Source organism: Teleopsis dalmanni, chromosome 2, assembly GCF_002237135.1.
Source record: "Teleopsis dalmanni isolate 2A chromosome 2, ASM223713v2, whole genome shotgun sequence".
Taxonomy (NCBI): Eukaryota; Metazoa; Arthropoda; class Insecta; order Diptera; family Diopsidae; genus Teleopsis; species Teleopsis dalmanni.
Genome location: NC_051847.1, coordinates 172249700 through 172261711, shown reverse-complemented (window position 1 = coordinate 172261711; position 12012 = coordinate 172249700). Strand labels below are relative to the sequence as shown.

The 12012-nt window shown below is 31.1% G+C and overlaps 4 protein-coding genes across 4 annotated transcripts; 1 reads left to right on the top strand and 3 right to left on the bottom strand.

Moving 5' to 3' along the window:
* Nucleotides 1-2427: 2427 nt before the first annotated feature.
* LOC119676165 lies at nt 2428-3524 on the bottom strand. Its single transcript, XM_038087399.1, has 3 exons — nt 3129-3524; nt 2659-3019; nt 2428-2552 (listed from the first exon to the last, which is right to left on the bottom strand). Exons 1-3 carry the CDS (start codon nt 3369-3371, stop codon nt 2428-2430), a joined length of 729 nt encoding a protein of 242 aa, XP_037943327.1. The 5' UTR covers nt 3372-3524.
* A 2554-nt stretch (nt 3525-6078) lies between these two features.
* LOC119676164 (dorsal-ventral patterning protein tolloid-like) lies at nt 6079-7843 on the bottom strand. The gene is made up of 5 exons (XM_038087398.1): nt 7732-7843; nt 7036-7679; nt 6756-6936; nt 6428-6681; nt 6079-6357 (listed from the first exon to the last, which is right to left on the bottom strand). The coding sequence occupies exons 1-5, from the start codon at nt 7841-7843 to the stop codon at nt 6082-6084; spliced, it is 1467 nt and encodes a 488-aa protein (XP_037943326.1). The 3' UTR covers nt 6079-6081.
* A 417-nt stretch (nt 7844-8260) lies between these two features.
* LOC119676163 lies at nt 8261-8758 on the top strand (the record flags this gene model as incomplete). The annotated part of the gene is made up of 1 exon (XM_038087397.1): nt 8261-8758. A coding segment is annotated over one exon (498 nt), but the record flags the coding sequence as incomplete, so codon positions are not given.
* Nucleotides 8759-9191: 433 nt separating this feature from the next.
* LOC119683391 (protein abnormal spindle-like) lies at nt 9192-11761 on the bottom strand. The gene is made up of 4 exons (XM_038097053.1): nt 11715-11761; nt 11473-11649; nt 10305-10511; nt 9192-10241 (listed from the first exon to the last, which is right to left on the bottom strand). The coding sequence occupies exons 1-4, from the start codon at nt 11727-11729 to the stop codon at nt 9741-9743; spliced, it is 900 nt and encodes a 299-aa protein (XP_037952981.1). The 5' UTR covers nt 11730-11761; the 3' UTR covers nt 9192-9740.
* Nucleotides 11762-12012: the final 251 nt, after the last annotated feature.

Genomic DNA, 12012 nt, shown 5'->3' with positions numbered 1-12012 from the left:
TCCTTATCTGTACAGAAAAAAAGATTTAGGTAAACACTTTTCCAGCTTCTATAGTGAGATTTAAATAACTATAATAGCATGAAATCTCTTTGTGAACCACAAATTTTTTTTGATGCAATAACCACGTTAATCATACATATCACTAACATATATACGATCAGTTATTATAAAACTGCATCCTGCTATATAAGATAAATAAATTTCAAAACGGCAATTTTATTTCGAAAATGACTATATAACATTATTCGTATAGAGTTTGACAAAACGCGAGTTACAGTCTCAAGCTCCTTACTTAAAATTAACTTTGATCACTTGGATAATCATCTACTCTAACAAATGCTCCCTTCAAATACTACACATATTTGTTTTTTAGCATCCTTTATTGAAAATGAATAGTACAATCTTAACCATGTCGTAATTTATTACTATTGTTGAGGTGTATTTAATAGATATTAGAAAAGACGGGTTTCGGGTTTACTGAACCAGTGTTCAGCTCTCATAAAAATAAATTATAATATAATATTATTTGTATTAATTCATAAGGTTTTGTTCGCTTAAGCCTTCTCAGTTCATTGGTAATATGCAGGAGTTGAATAGCTACATTGATGTGATTGAGTAGTCGTTTTTCATTCCTGGCATTTACACCTGCTTTGGTTTCTTTGACCCCTATAACTTTCAAGTCTTTATGTTTTTCTTTTCTTTTTTCATATCGATATGTATTTGTTGTCATTCGTCAATATTTGTTTTGTCTTCGCTGTATGATGTTCCGATTCGATTGTTTCGTACAGTCCCATAGCTGTATGTCATACATTCAAATAGGTTTCATGACAGATAGTTAAATTAGCCGTTTACAATATAGCTTAAGTTGAATATGATGTCCAATTAGCCAGTACATTAGCTACCCTACAAATATGAAATTGAGTCGTTCAGGTGAATGGAACTCAAACTGACAGAGTTCCATTGTAATTACTTTTAAAAGGTTTAAATTTCCAAAAACATAATTAAATTAAATTGACATTTTCCTATCTTATCTTATCTGATTTGTAAACAACATTTTTTAAATATTTCTTATGAAAGCCGATTTTAAGATAAACTTTAAGCGGTTTTAATTGATCACTGAAATAGCAAGTCGTTCCCTAAATGTGCATTGTAAAACTGGCCCTTAATTACTCCTTGACAATTGGAGAATGTATATTTTTCTTCATAGAAGAGACAATGGTATATCATGAGCTATGAGATCTATACTGTTCCAGATCTGTCTCTGGTGAAAATCTGCTAAGTTAAGCAAGATAAATTGAGACTATTTATACCTTTAACAAGGCTGCAGACCTCATTTCGTTAAAGAAAACCAGATGGAGGTTCTGCATTAGTTTTCTGACAATCGAAAATTACGAGAAGATAAAACATTTTTTATAAATATTAAAATTAAATAATCACTTAAAAAAGTTAAAGAATACAATTAAATAAACAATGTACGACATACTTCAGCCGTCTGTCGAGAACTTATTTGGCTGTTCATAAGATAAATACAATACAGATGTATATATGAAAAATTAGATAAAAAAAAATTCAATTAATTAAAATAAATAAGAAAAAATTGTTATTGCAATACGGTACTGTTACCTCTTGATAAAAAAAAAGTTAATAAATAACCTTTTGTTTTTCTATATAAATTAGATTTTATTACATAATAGATAAAAATATTTTTAATGCAAGAAATCTTAATTATTTTAGAAGCATTTATTTAAGTACCTTGCGACCCTATGCTCCTAGGAGTTAAAGGATTCAATATATATATATATATACGTATTTAATTATCTTAAAATATATGCATATACAGTATTGTAGCAGATGGAATGAATTCATTGTATTTAAAACGCAGGTGGGCAATAATAAATCCTCATTATATATTTCAAGTGGCTCATACTTACACTAAGACATCACACTTGACTATTATTTGCAACAAGTACGAACCATGGGATATTCAAGTATTTCTACTTAATTGAGTGTTTAAATAATAAATATTATGGTTTACCTACAAATGAAAGGACATACCTTGAAGCGGTTAGCTGCATGCATGCCGCTGCGTAGGTCTCAAGCCATTACTTCCCGTACCTGCAATTTGCAATCTATAATGAATAGAATGTCCCTAATTGAACAATTCGAGTGGAAATTCCTTAGCCTGTGCAGGGATGTCAGTGCACTCGAAAGTACGAGTAGATGTAGTGATTTATTTTTATACTGTTTTGTCATTTTCCTGATGTAATTTATATAATGCAGCTCACAAAAAAGTGGAAAAAGTGAGTTGACTTTCATAGAAGTTCAATTACCTTAATAGTTATTGTAAAAATGACACAGAGTAGGGGTAACAGTGGGATTACAACAATCTTTTGATAAATTATTGTGCAGTAGCACAACTGAACGAGTTCATGCCACCCCATTGTGATGATTTTGACGTGGCTCTTCTTCAGCTATATTGACATTTTGCCATTTTTTTTTCATATTAAAGCAAGCAACTTGTTGCTGTTGATAAGGTTTGACGCAGCACGTGACTACAAACACATTTTATTTTTTTTTCAGGCCATTATAAGGGACTCTCTTCTTTTATAAAAAAATATAAAATAAAAAGAAACTATTTACTCTCACATACTCACCTACTCAACGATGAGCTTGGGCTTGTATTTAAAATTCCATACGAGTCAACTCCTTTAAGATTATTTTTTAATTTTTTTTTGGCGCTTATTTTTTCTATGGGCAATGTTGGCTCCACAATGGTGTTGCGTTCATATAAAGAACTGTGCCTCGAATCGTTTTCAATATTTTTGGCATTTATATCATGTATCTCTTTTAAATCATTATTAAACAGAAGAGCGGGTAGATTCTTTTTAGCTTTTATCTTCCTCTCGCCGGAAGCTACGTCATCGTCTGATGTTGATGCTGCCGCTAAAGTCGCTAATTTCATGAGCTGCTGCACATGTGCAGGGGATTTATTGCCTCTGTTACGTTTGCTGTTTGGCGCCTAAAATCAATTTTATAATATGTTACACAAACTATAAACTTTTTAATTGCTGAGCATTGCTCTATTTGAATAGCAAGTAAATTCAATCGAATTCAACTAAGAAACCTACAATTTTAATTTCTTCCATATCAAAAAACTGCTCAGGCTTTTCAACAACATCGAAATACCCTTGCTCCTTTAGTTGGATATTGGGATCGAGCAGTTCATAAGTTTTTGATTTGATTTCCGTAAACATATTTGGATTAATTAAATATTGTCCATGCGCGATGTTCGCGAGTGTATTAAAAACATTGATGAACAACAAAACACAGAGGAACGTGCGGGCAACGAGTGTGGGCATGAGTGCTTGCATTTTTTAATTAATCTTATAATAAATTTTTTCAATAACAATTTTATAATGATATTTGTTTGCACTGCACTATCACTTGTTGAATGCAAAATTTTCAGATTTAATTGTTTTTCACTTCACTTTAAAACTGCATGCTGCGTTTTAATTTCAAGTGTCGTTCTTGAATGTACCGAATTTTGAGGACCGCACAGCACAAAAACAAAATTCTCACTGAAGGCAACAATGGATCTTTTTCTAAGTTTTATACACATTATAGAGGAGGAATATATAAAAACAACAAGCAAATTAAACAACAACTCAAAAGTATCTGCGGCATGCCATAAGCAACTCGCCTCATATGGACAGACATATATATATACAATTGGTTATATGAATAGGTAGACAAACCGACAGACAAAAAGATCTACGGATACAATTAAATTCTGGATCAGCCAAAAACATTTTGAAGGGAATAAAATCAAGTCGAGAGATCACAAAAAGGCTTTAGATTTTATTTTGTAGAACTCATCATTTTATTTTTTACTTATTTTTGGGTGATTTCTTTGAGTTTTTGTCTACCTGCGTCATATGGATTTGAGCATTTGCACGTAGGGATTGAGTTACTTTTGGTGAGACGATTAAGTTGGTACTTACTGACTGCTGCTATTGTTTTGCTTCGATTGATGTTCTTCTTAAAAATGCATAAGCATGTTTTTATAGATGTTGTTGTAAAGGTGTAGTGAATGTTGGTAACGTGCCACCAGACAAGGGTAGGCATAATGTTCATATCAGGCTGATATAAATTGTTTTGTTTACTCACGTACACTTTATACCAACCTACCGATCATTGGAAGAGATTAAAGAAATTCTTGTGGAAGTTTCTTTCTGCTGTAGAGCAACAGGTCTCAATTTCAACTTCAGCTGTTACGGAGACACTGAGCAGACAATAGTAAAGCCCGAAAACCAGTAATAAATCTTCACATAATTACACATTACGCAATTTTTTACTCTTCGCATAGAAGGCGCACTCTCAATACGTTAAGTTGAACTTGTTTTACAGTTGAAGTATTTGCTCCAAAAATCGCAGCAATGCCAAGACCGGACAATGCCTTAAGCAGCTCTGATTTATCGCTTTTGCGTTGCTTTTGTGCTTAGCGCCACCATTAAGAAGAAGATAAAAGGCGGATTATGGAGTAAAAACTTTTTCGTTGTTTTTATTTAAAAGTGCTGATAGTTTTTATACTGTCTTTTCAGAATTCAAAAATAGTTTAAGGACGAGTTACAAAGACCTTATTTTAATATCGAGTCTTTGGCATTAACACTAAGACGATTAACTAAGACTTTTAAAATAGAAAATAATATTCACTTTCAATAAAAAAAGCAATAAATCAGTAGAAATGTATGAATAGTGTAATTTACTGTCCGTTAGTGAGTCTAGTCTCTTAAAGAAAAGTTATTTAATATCAAATGCAAATGTGAATTAATAAATTTACATAATAAAAAACACATATAATTAAATATGAGTATATGCATTATATAGATCACATGCAGGCTGTAGCCACAAATTTAAAAGGGACATGGGCTTTCAATTAAATTACGAAGAATCTTATTATATCTTATTATTATATAGTTAATCCATTAATAATGTATATGCACTATTTATTAAAAAGTTTGGAATTATTGATGTGTCTCTTAGAAAATAATTGCTATTAGTCAGTATAAAACAAAATGTATTCATTTAAGATTAATTAATTTCCGTTCTGTCCTAAAAATTTCGTGAATAATTTTTATCTTATTATATAGTCATTCGATTTATTTTAAAAGATGTTTCAAACCCTCAAACCACTCTTCTCCCTACACCCACACCTGTTTTGTTTTGTAACCCTGTCTTAGTTATTTATCACTTTTAAACATCATTTCCATAGTAGTCTATCTTATGAATTCTAATTTAAAATTTAAAGATATTAATATGTTCCTTAGAAAGTATTTACTATTAGTCAGCATATGACAATATGCGTTCATTTAAGATTAATTAATCTTTATACTGTTCTAAAAGGAACTCATACTTTAAACAACATTTTGAGGAAATTTATTACTTTCAATAAAAAAAATAAATAATGTATTTGAATCAATTGAATTTGTAAAGCACATCCCCTTAATTAAGATATCTAAAATTGAAAATTTAATGCATTAAATTAAATTAAAATTTGGTATTATTCTTGTGGATCTGGGATGGAAATCATATACATGTCTTGTGACTCACCTTATGGATAGAAAATTTAAAAATTTAAAAATATCATTTATCAATTCTTGACTCACTTGAACAGCAAGTCCATCAAGCATTACGATTTTCTTCCACTTTTTGGACATACTTTATTCATATTACGATATTTTTTAAAGAGTGCATTCAATATCATATTTGTAGAATTCATCTCTTAACGTCACTATATAGTTAATATATATCTGATACTGATTTTGTTCTATTTCTTTGTCCTCCATTTACGAAGTTAGAATTATTAAGGAACCACTAAATTTATAAGTAACTCAGAATTTTATTAAGTGATGATTTTCTTCCTGATATGCTTTAAATAAAATATAAATTCTTCAATGATTATATCTATTGTCATTAGGATATATTTTATTCCATTTTTCTGTATGCACACTCACTTTTTACTTACTCACACAGAATGCTCATACGAAACAATTTTCATTCAATATAAAATTGCAATTTAAATTAATATCTGCTTCTTAGTCTGCTGTCAATCAATTGATTTTCCATGAAATCACTGTACTCGTATGACTCTTGTGTTTCATCTACTTTATAGATACTTTTGAGTGAGCCTGGAAATGGAGTCACCATCTCAAAGCTGGATGAGTTAATATCCTCTTCACTGTTATCAAAAGGATCGACAGCTACATAGGATGCCGAGAACCCTTTTAATGTAACAGAATTATCCGTCTTGAAACGCACCAACAAAGAGTCAGTTAAGGATATTATATCCTGAGGAAGCTGTTTGTGAAATAATGATACAATAAAAAAATCCATTCCTTATGTTTGCTAATCTATCTTCATTACTTACCGTGTTTCCACAGTATTGTCCATACATGGGGCCACTTGTATCCTCCATTCCAGAATAAACTTGCACGTAATCGTAAGTGCAATTTTCACTGCTTTCAATATCGAACGTTAGGAACAACAACTGTACATTGCTGCTCGGTGGTGCTTGTATTGTCCACTCACAGTCCATGTTTTCATTGTAGTTGTGATTGCCGAAACGCGAGTGCGAATAAAATTGTTTAATTTGATTTGTTGCACGTAAGTATCCGCCACATGCTGCATTCAACATAAATTAACAATACATTTGAGTTCTAATCAATTAGTAGTTTTTTATTTCATTTCATACTCACAAGTAGAGTGCATTGCTGTGAAACCATTGAGTTGCTTATTTTTATCTGTCTTCAATACCATGTACAATTGGTTTGTGGAAGATGATATCGGATATGGTATTTTGTCTCCACAGAAACGTCCCAAAAGCGAACTGCTTTCAGACTCGCCATCGTATATTGCCACATTATCGTAAGCGCATTCCTACACAAATCAATCAAATTCAAAAACAGAGAATACATCAAATGCGAAAGCTTCATGTGGAAAAGAGTGCATTTCATTAAAATTTATGTTTGCCATTACCTGATGCGATTCCACATTGAATTCGTTGAAAATTAATTTGATGCGATGTCCTGTAGTTGTCAAGAAATGCCAAACACAATCAGCATTTGGTGGATACAAATCCGGAAAATTGGGACTATAGATAGTACCGAATGGTGCGGAAATTTCATGTTTACATTCGCCCTCCTTACAATCATGTCCATTCTCGTGCAGTGAATAGCCATTGTGGCATGAACACATATAGGATCCAATTGTATTGAGACATTCATGCTGACAACCACCGTTATTAAGGGAACACTCATCTATGTCGGTAAAAAAAACCGCAGCAAACCCGCTACGTTGCACTGATTTATCGGAATGAAATTCTACACGTAAAGCATTGCCCTCTGAAGTGGCTGTGGGTGGAATGGCGTTTCCACAATAGGTGCCAATACGTTTAAGGCGATTTTCGCTGAGTTTCGAATAAATTGTGACCGAATCATAACCACAATCTGTGTGCTGATGTGTGGTGCCTTCTAATTCAAAATGTGTGAAATTGAGAGAGATTTTATGTTTTGGCGGTGCAATAATTTCCCATATACATTCCTTTAGTATAGGATAAAGTGCTGGAAATGATGGTGAAGTAATAGTACCGTTTGGATATTCTATCACACCACCGCAGGCATCTAAATAGAACAAAAAACGGAATTAAGAGTGTTAATTCTAAAGTTTTTATGCTCTCGTGTTCAGAACCATGGTTTTGATTTTCACATTCGATAACCTCTTCCATGACAAAACCTGAAGTATTTGCTTTGCATATCGATGTATCCAAAACAAATTTAACGAACATTGTGTCAAGTGTGCCACTTGATCTATAATTAAAAGCACCGTAAACAGTGACGAATTCAATACTTTAATATCATTCCTAATCAATTGAGTTTGCATGCAGTTTTGCAAGATCCATACCAAATCAATAATGATTTTTTTTTTAACAATTGTAAAATACATTTAATTTAAAAAAATTCAATCAGAATCTTCACGAAATATGCTCATGGCTAAAGTTACGACGGCGCTTTGATAAGTCAGTGATTTTTTTTAGTTTCCCGCGCAGATACTCCAAATACAACAGTGCTGCCGTCAGCTGTAATCTACCAGTGGGTAACTTTGTAATTTTGAGCAAGCTACGTCGTTCAGTTGGTGTTTGATAGCCGTTCAAGGCAGACAAAAGTGAATTTCGTGTGCTGGTTAAGCATTACTTTTTACGTAAAAATCCATCACTGAAACTAAGAAAAGACTTGATAAATACTACAGGGACTCGGCACCATCAATTTCAATGGTTAAGAAGTGGTTTACAGAGTTCCGTTGTGGTCGTACCAGCACTAGTGACGCCGAACGTTTAGGTTGCCCAAAAGAAGCGATCACGTCGGAAATCGTCGATAAAATCCATGAAATGATATTGGATGATCGGAGAATGAAAGTGCGTGAGTTGGCTCATGCTGTAGGTATCTCAACTGAATGGGAATATCACATTTTACACGAATATTTGGACATGAAAAAACTCTCCGCGAGATGGATTCCGCGATTGCTCACACTTGACCATAAGCGCATTCGTTTGACCAGTTCAAAAGAGTGTTTAGCGATGTTCAGCCGTAATCCGAACGAATTTTTTTGCCGTTTTGTTACTGTGGACGAAACATGGATCCATCACAACACGCCAGACTTGAGTTCATATTTATTACTGAACAACACTGTTTCACCTAAGTGACAGATAGCCTCGGCTCTTATGAGTCATGAACAAATTTGAACCGAAATATTGTTTTTTCTCTACGTCTCAATTTTATAATTTACATTGCAAACAACAACAATTTTAATTTTGACGAGCCCATGACCCTCTACATTACATGGCCTTAAAAATAATTATTTTGAAAACGCTCTCTTACGTTGAAGCGCTCTGCGTATATACTTATTTACAAAAATCTGAAAATATTTGTTATAAATATTAACATTTTATTAAGTATTTCATATATTATTTGTTTCTAATTTCAATACTTCAAAAAGTTTTAAGTTTCTTTTTGAGAATAAATTAAATATTAGCAATTTCTCAATAGATTTAATAATATAAATTAAATAATAATGTGAAATAATATATATAATAGTGATTAGTTGAAATGTCAAGTTTAAAACAGAGTATCTTAAGGTTTTATAACTCAAAATTGAACATCAGGGATTTAATTAAAATTAATGTATTGAACAAATATTAATTTTCACAATATATTAACACATAATTTGAACATAAACAGAATGATTCACACAAATTAAAACTAAGTAATAATTATATTAAGCAAAAATCCTACAAGTAAAAGATATTTGTGTTTAGTCTTGAAATATATAAAAGTGTAAAATTCATAAAAGCAGTTATTTAATTCAGTAAATTAATATTTAATAAATCTTTAATTAGGCTCAATACACATCAATTTTGATTTGTATTCACAATTCTGATGTGACACATCACTTCTGAGATCCTGAAGCAAAATTTTAATTGAAGTATGATCCTCATCGTTTTGTAGTGAATAAGTAAGGAAATGTAATGGTATGCGTGTACTCATTATTGAAGGTGATAATGAGTATTAAATTAGTTATAATTATTTAATTTTTTTTTTGAAAAAAATTTTCTTCATGATGTCTTCACATATTTTTCATATTTAGATATTCTATAATTCAAAACCCAGAATTCAACATAATATTATCTACTTTAAAAATGTTTGACGCTGAGGTCGCTTACTTTGGCGTCTGATCTGTTCATTGTTTTCTTTACGTATAGGCGTTGAGTATAAATTTTCATTATTTATTTTAGTACTTGGAGGAGTGAACTTGTTGTCGCCAAAAGACTCACACCCATTTGCTGGACTTGAAGAATTAATGTAATCTTTATTTTTTTTATTATCAGGTATAGGATTAACGGGCGTTCTGTTAGAATTATTTGCACTAACTTTTTGGAAATAATTATTTTGTTTATATGTAGTAGGTGTTTTATTAACAAAAGACATTGTTCGCCGTTTCGGAATTGAAGATTGTTGAGGAGCCTTTGGGAGTTTTGTCTTAATAGCATCTCCCATACTTGCACGTCGTTTTTGTTGTGAAACTGTTGGCATTTGATCAGGATGTTTTACAAATTTTGGGGATGTCACAATATATGTTTCATTATTAATGGGACGACTTATAGATTTTCTGATAACTTTTCGTGGTTTCTAAGAAAATTTAAAGTAAGATAATTATTAGAATTTTTTATTTCAATTAAATTTTGTATGTACCTGCAGTTCTGGTCTTGTTTTCATTATAACCATTATATCTTTCCGAAAATTTCTATTATCTGTTAATTGTAATATTTGTGTACAAGCTATTTCCTTTTGTGGACTCCAAACCATTTCCATTTTTACTTCGCTCTGAGCGGGGACAACATTCTCATGCCAATTAAGAGATATACAGTGCTGTGGTTTAATAGGCTTAGTGACTTTAACCTGTATAGTATTTAAAACAATTTTAATATAAGTTATTGTAATAAATATAAGCAAAAAAAGTAATTCTTGAGAAGATATAAATTACAAATATATACGTAAATTAAAATCTACATAATTCAATGTTATATAAAATTGTATATAATCTAGAATTTGAAAACCGAATATATGTCTGAAACAATGGTTCACTTCGTGGTTGAGTTTTAAAATATTTAAAAGTCTAAGGTTCCGGTTGAAAGTTTGTTTGGTTCAGACAAGATCAAAAGTTTCACACTAGCATAAATTTAACGTATTTTAAATATATTAATTCATGGCAAGAATATGTTATTAAATATAATTTTTAAAAAAAAATTAACGTCAAATACTTTAAAATGTGACTTAAGCCGTTAAGGTTACCAGTTGCGGCCAAATCATCATACCGGTACCACTCTTTTGTATGGAAGACCAAGTTTGTTAACACTTCTGAACATAATCCAACTATCAGGTTCTTTATAACAAGGTTACAATAATTATAATTATTGCTGTGGTTGGTAAATTAAGGTATTTCGAGTCCCACTGTTTTGTGTCCATCTCAGTACCTTAATTATTTTTCGTCATTTAAGATTTATTAGATAGACAAAAAATATCTCTGGGAGAGTTTCTATATGGAATCGATGTAAAGTCAAATATAAATTGTTAACTATTTCCGGTATGTTAATCTCACTATTGTAACCTGTTTACTTATTTCAATAAAATCTGATTGTTATCCTTGATAAGTGACATTTTGCTTTACTCAGTACATAAGTTCATCTGAACAATTTGAAAATCTATGTCCACAATTTTTTTTTATGATGCTAGATATTATTAGAGTGTCATTGCTAAATAAGTTTAATAAGTTAAGATTTAAAAAAAATTGTATATATCACTAATTTGGAAGTTTAATATATACGTATGTTCTTTTCTATTTTTGTATAAAATAACTCACATGAATATCGACATTTCCTGTATTTATGATGTTCAAAATACGTTTAGCAGTCTTTGTTATCGGAACTTCTCGAAATTCTACAATTGACTTTGCTGAAAACAAAGCCATTACTACATTTGTCGGCTCCCTCACGACAGAGCCCTTTTTATTTTGAGATTGGCATGGGCTCACTTTAACCTGAATTGAAAAAATTATTTATTAACATATAGTATAGCACATAGTCTCACATTATTGAAGCAGACCTCGTAATTAATCATTTTTTTTTAAATTATGCTTGTATTAATTTTTCACTTAAAATATATTTCTGTTTAAGACAACTTAGATTATTGAATAAAATTGTTAAACACAAAAAACACAGATTAAAAATAAAGCGCTGCTATTAAAAATTGTCAACAGTTATGATTTTGAATCCGTTAAGTTAAGAAATTATTTTTTCTCTTGTTTTGTTCGAAAATTCGAAACTCTGACTAAAGGGATGCCATATGTCGAATAAATTAAAATTGTAGGTAAATGAATATTATATACAATATATTCAAAGCG

Coding starts and splice junctions, on each gene's coding strand:
- LOC119676164 (XM_038087398.1), bottom strand. CDS start 7,843: ATGTTCGTTAAATTTGTTTTGGATACATCGATATGCAAAGCAAATACT. Junction 7,680..7,731: donor CCATGGTTCTGAACACGAGA/GCATAAAAACTT, acceptor TGTTCTATTTAG/ATGCCTGCGGTGGTGTGATA. Junction 6,682..6,755: donor CACAGCAATGCACTCTACTT/GTGAGTATGAAA, acceptor TGTTGAATGCAG/CATGTGGCGGATACTTACGT.
- LOC119683391 (XM_038097053.1), bottom strand. Junction 10,512..11,472: donor CAGGAAATGTCGATATTCAT/GTGAGTTATTTT, acceptor AATACTATACAG/GTTAAAGTCACTAAGCCTAT. Junction 10,242..10,304: donor AAACAAGACCAGAACTGCAG/GTACATACAAAA, acceptor AAATTTTCTTAG/AAACCACGAAAAGTTATCAG.
- LOC119676165 (XM_038087399.1), bottom strand. CDS start 3,371: ATGCAAGCACTCATGCCCACACTCGTTGCCCGCACGTTCCTCTGTGTT. Junction 3,020..3,128: donor ATATGGAAGAAATTAAAATT/GTAGGTTTCTTA, acceptor AATTGATTTTAG/GCGCCAAACAGCAAACGTAA. Junction 2,553..2,658: donor AAGCCCAAGCTCATCGTTGA/GTAGGTGAGTAT, acceptor ATGTGTTTGTAG/TCACGTGCTGCGTCAAACCT.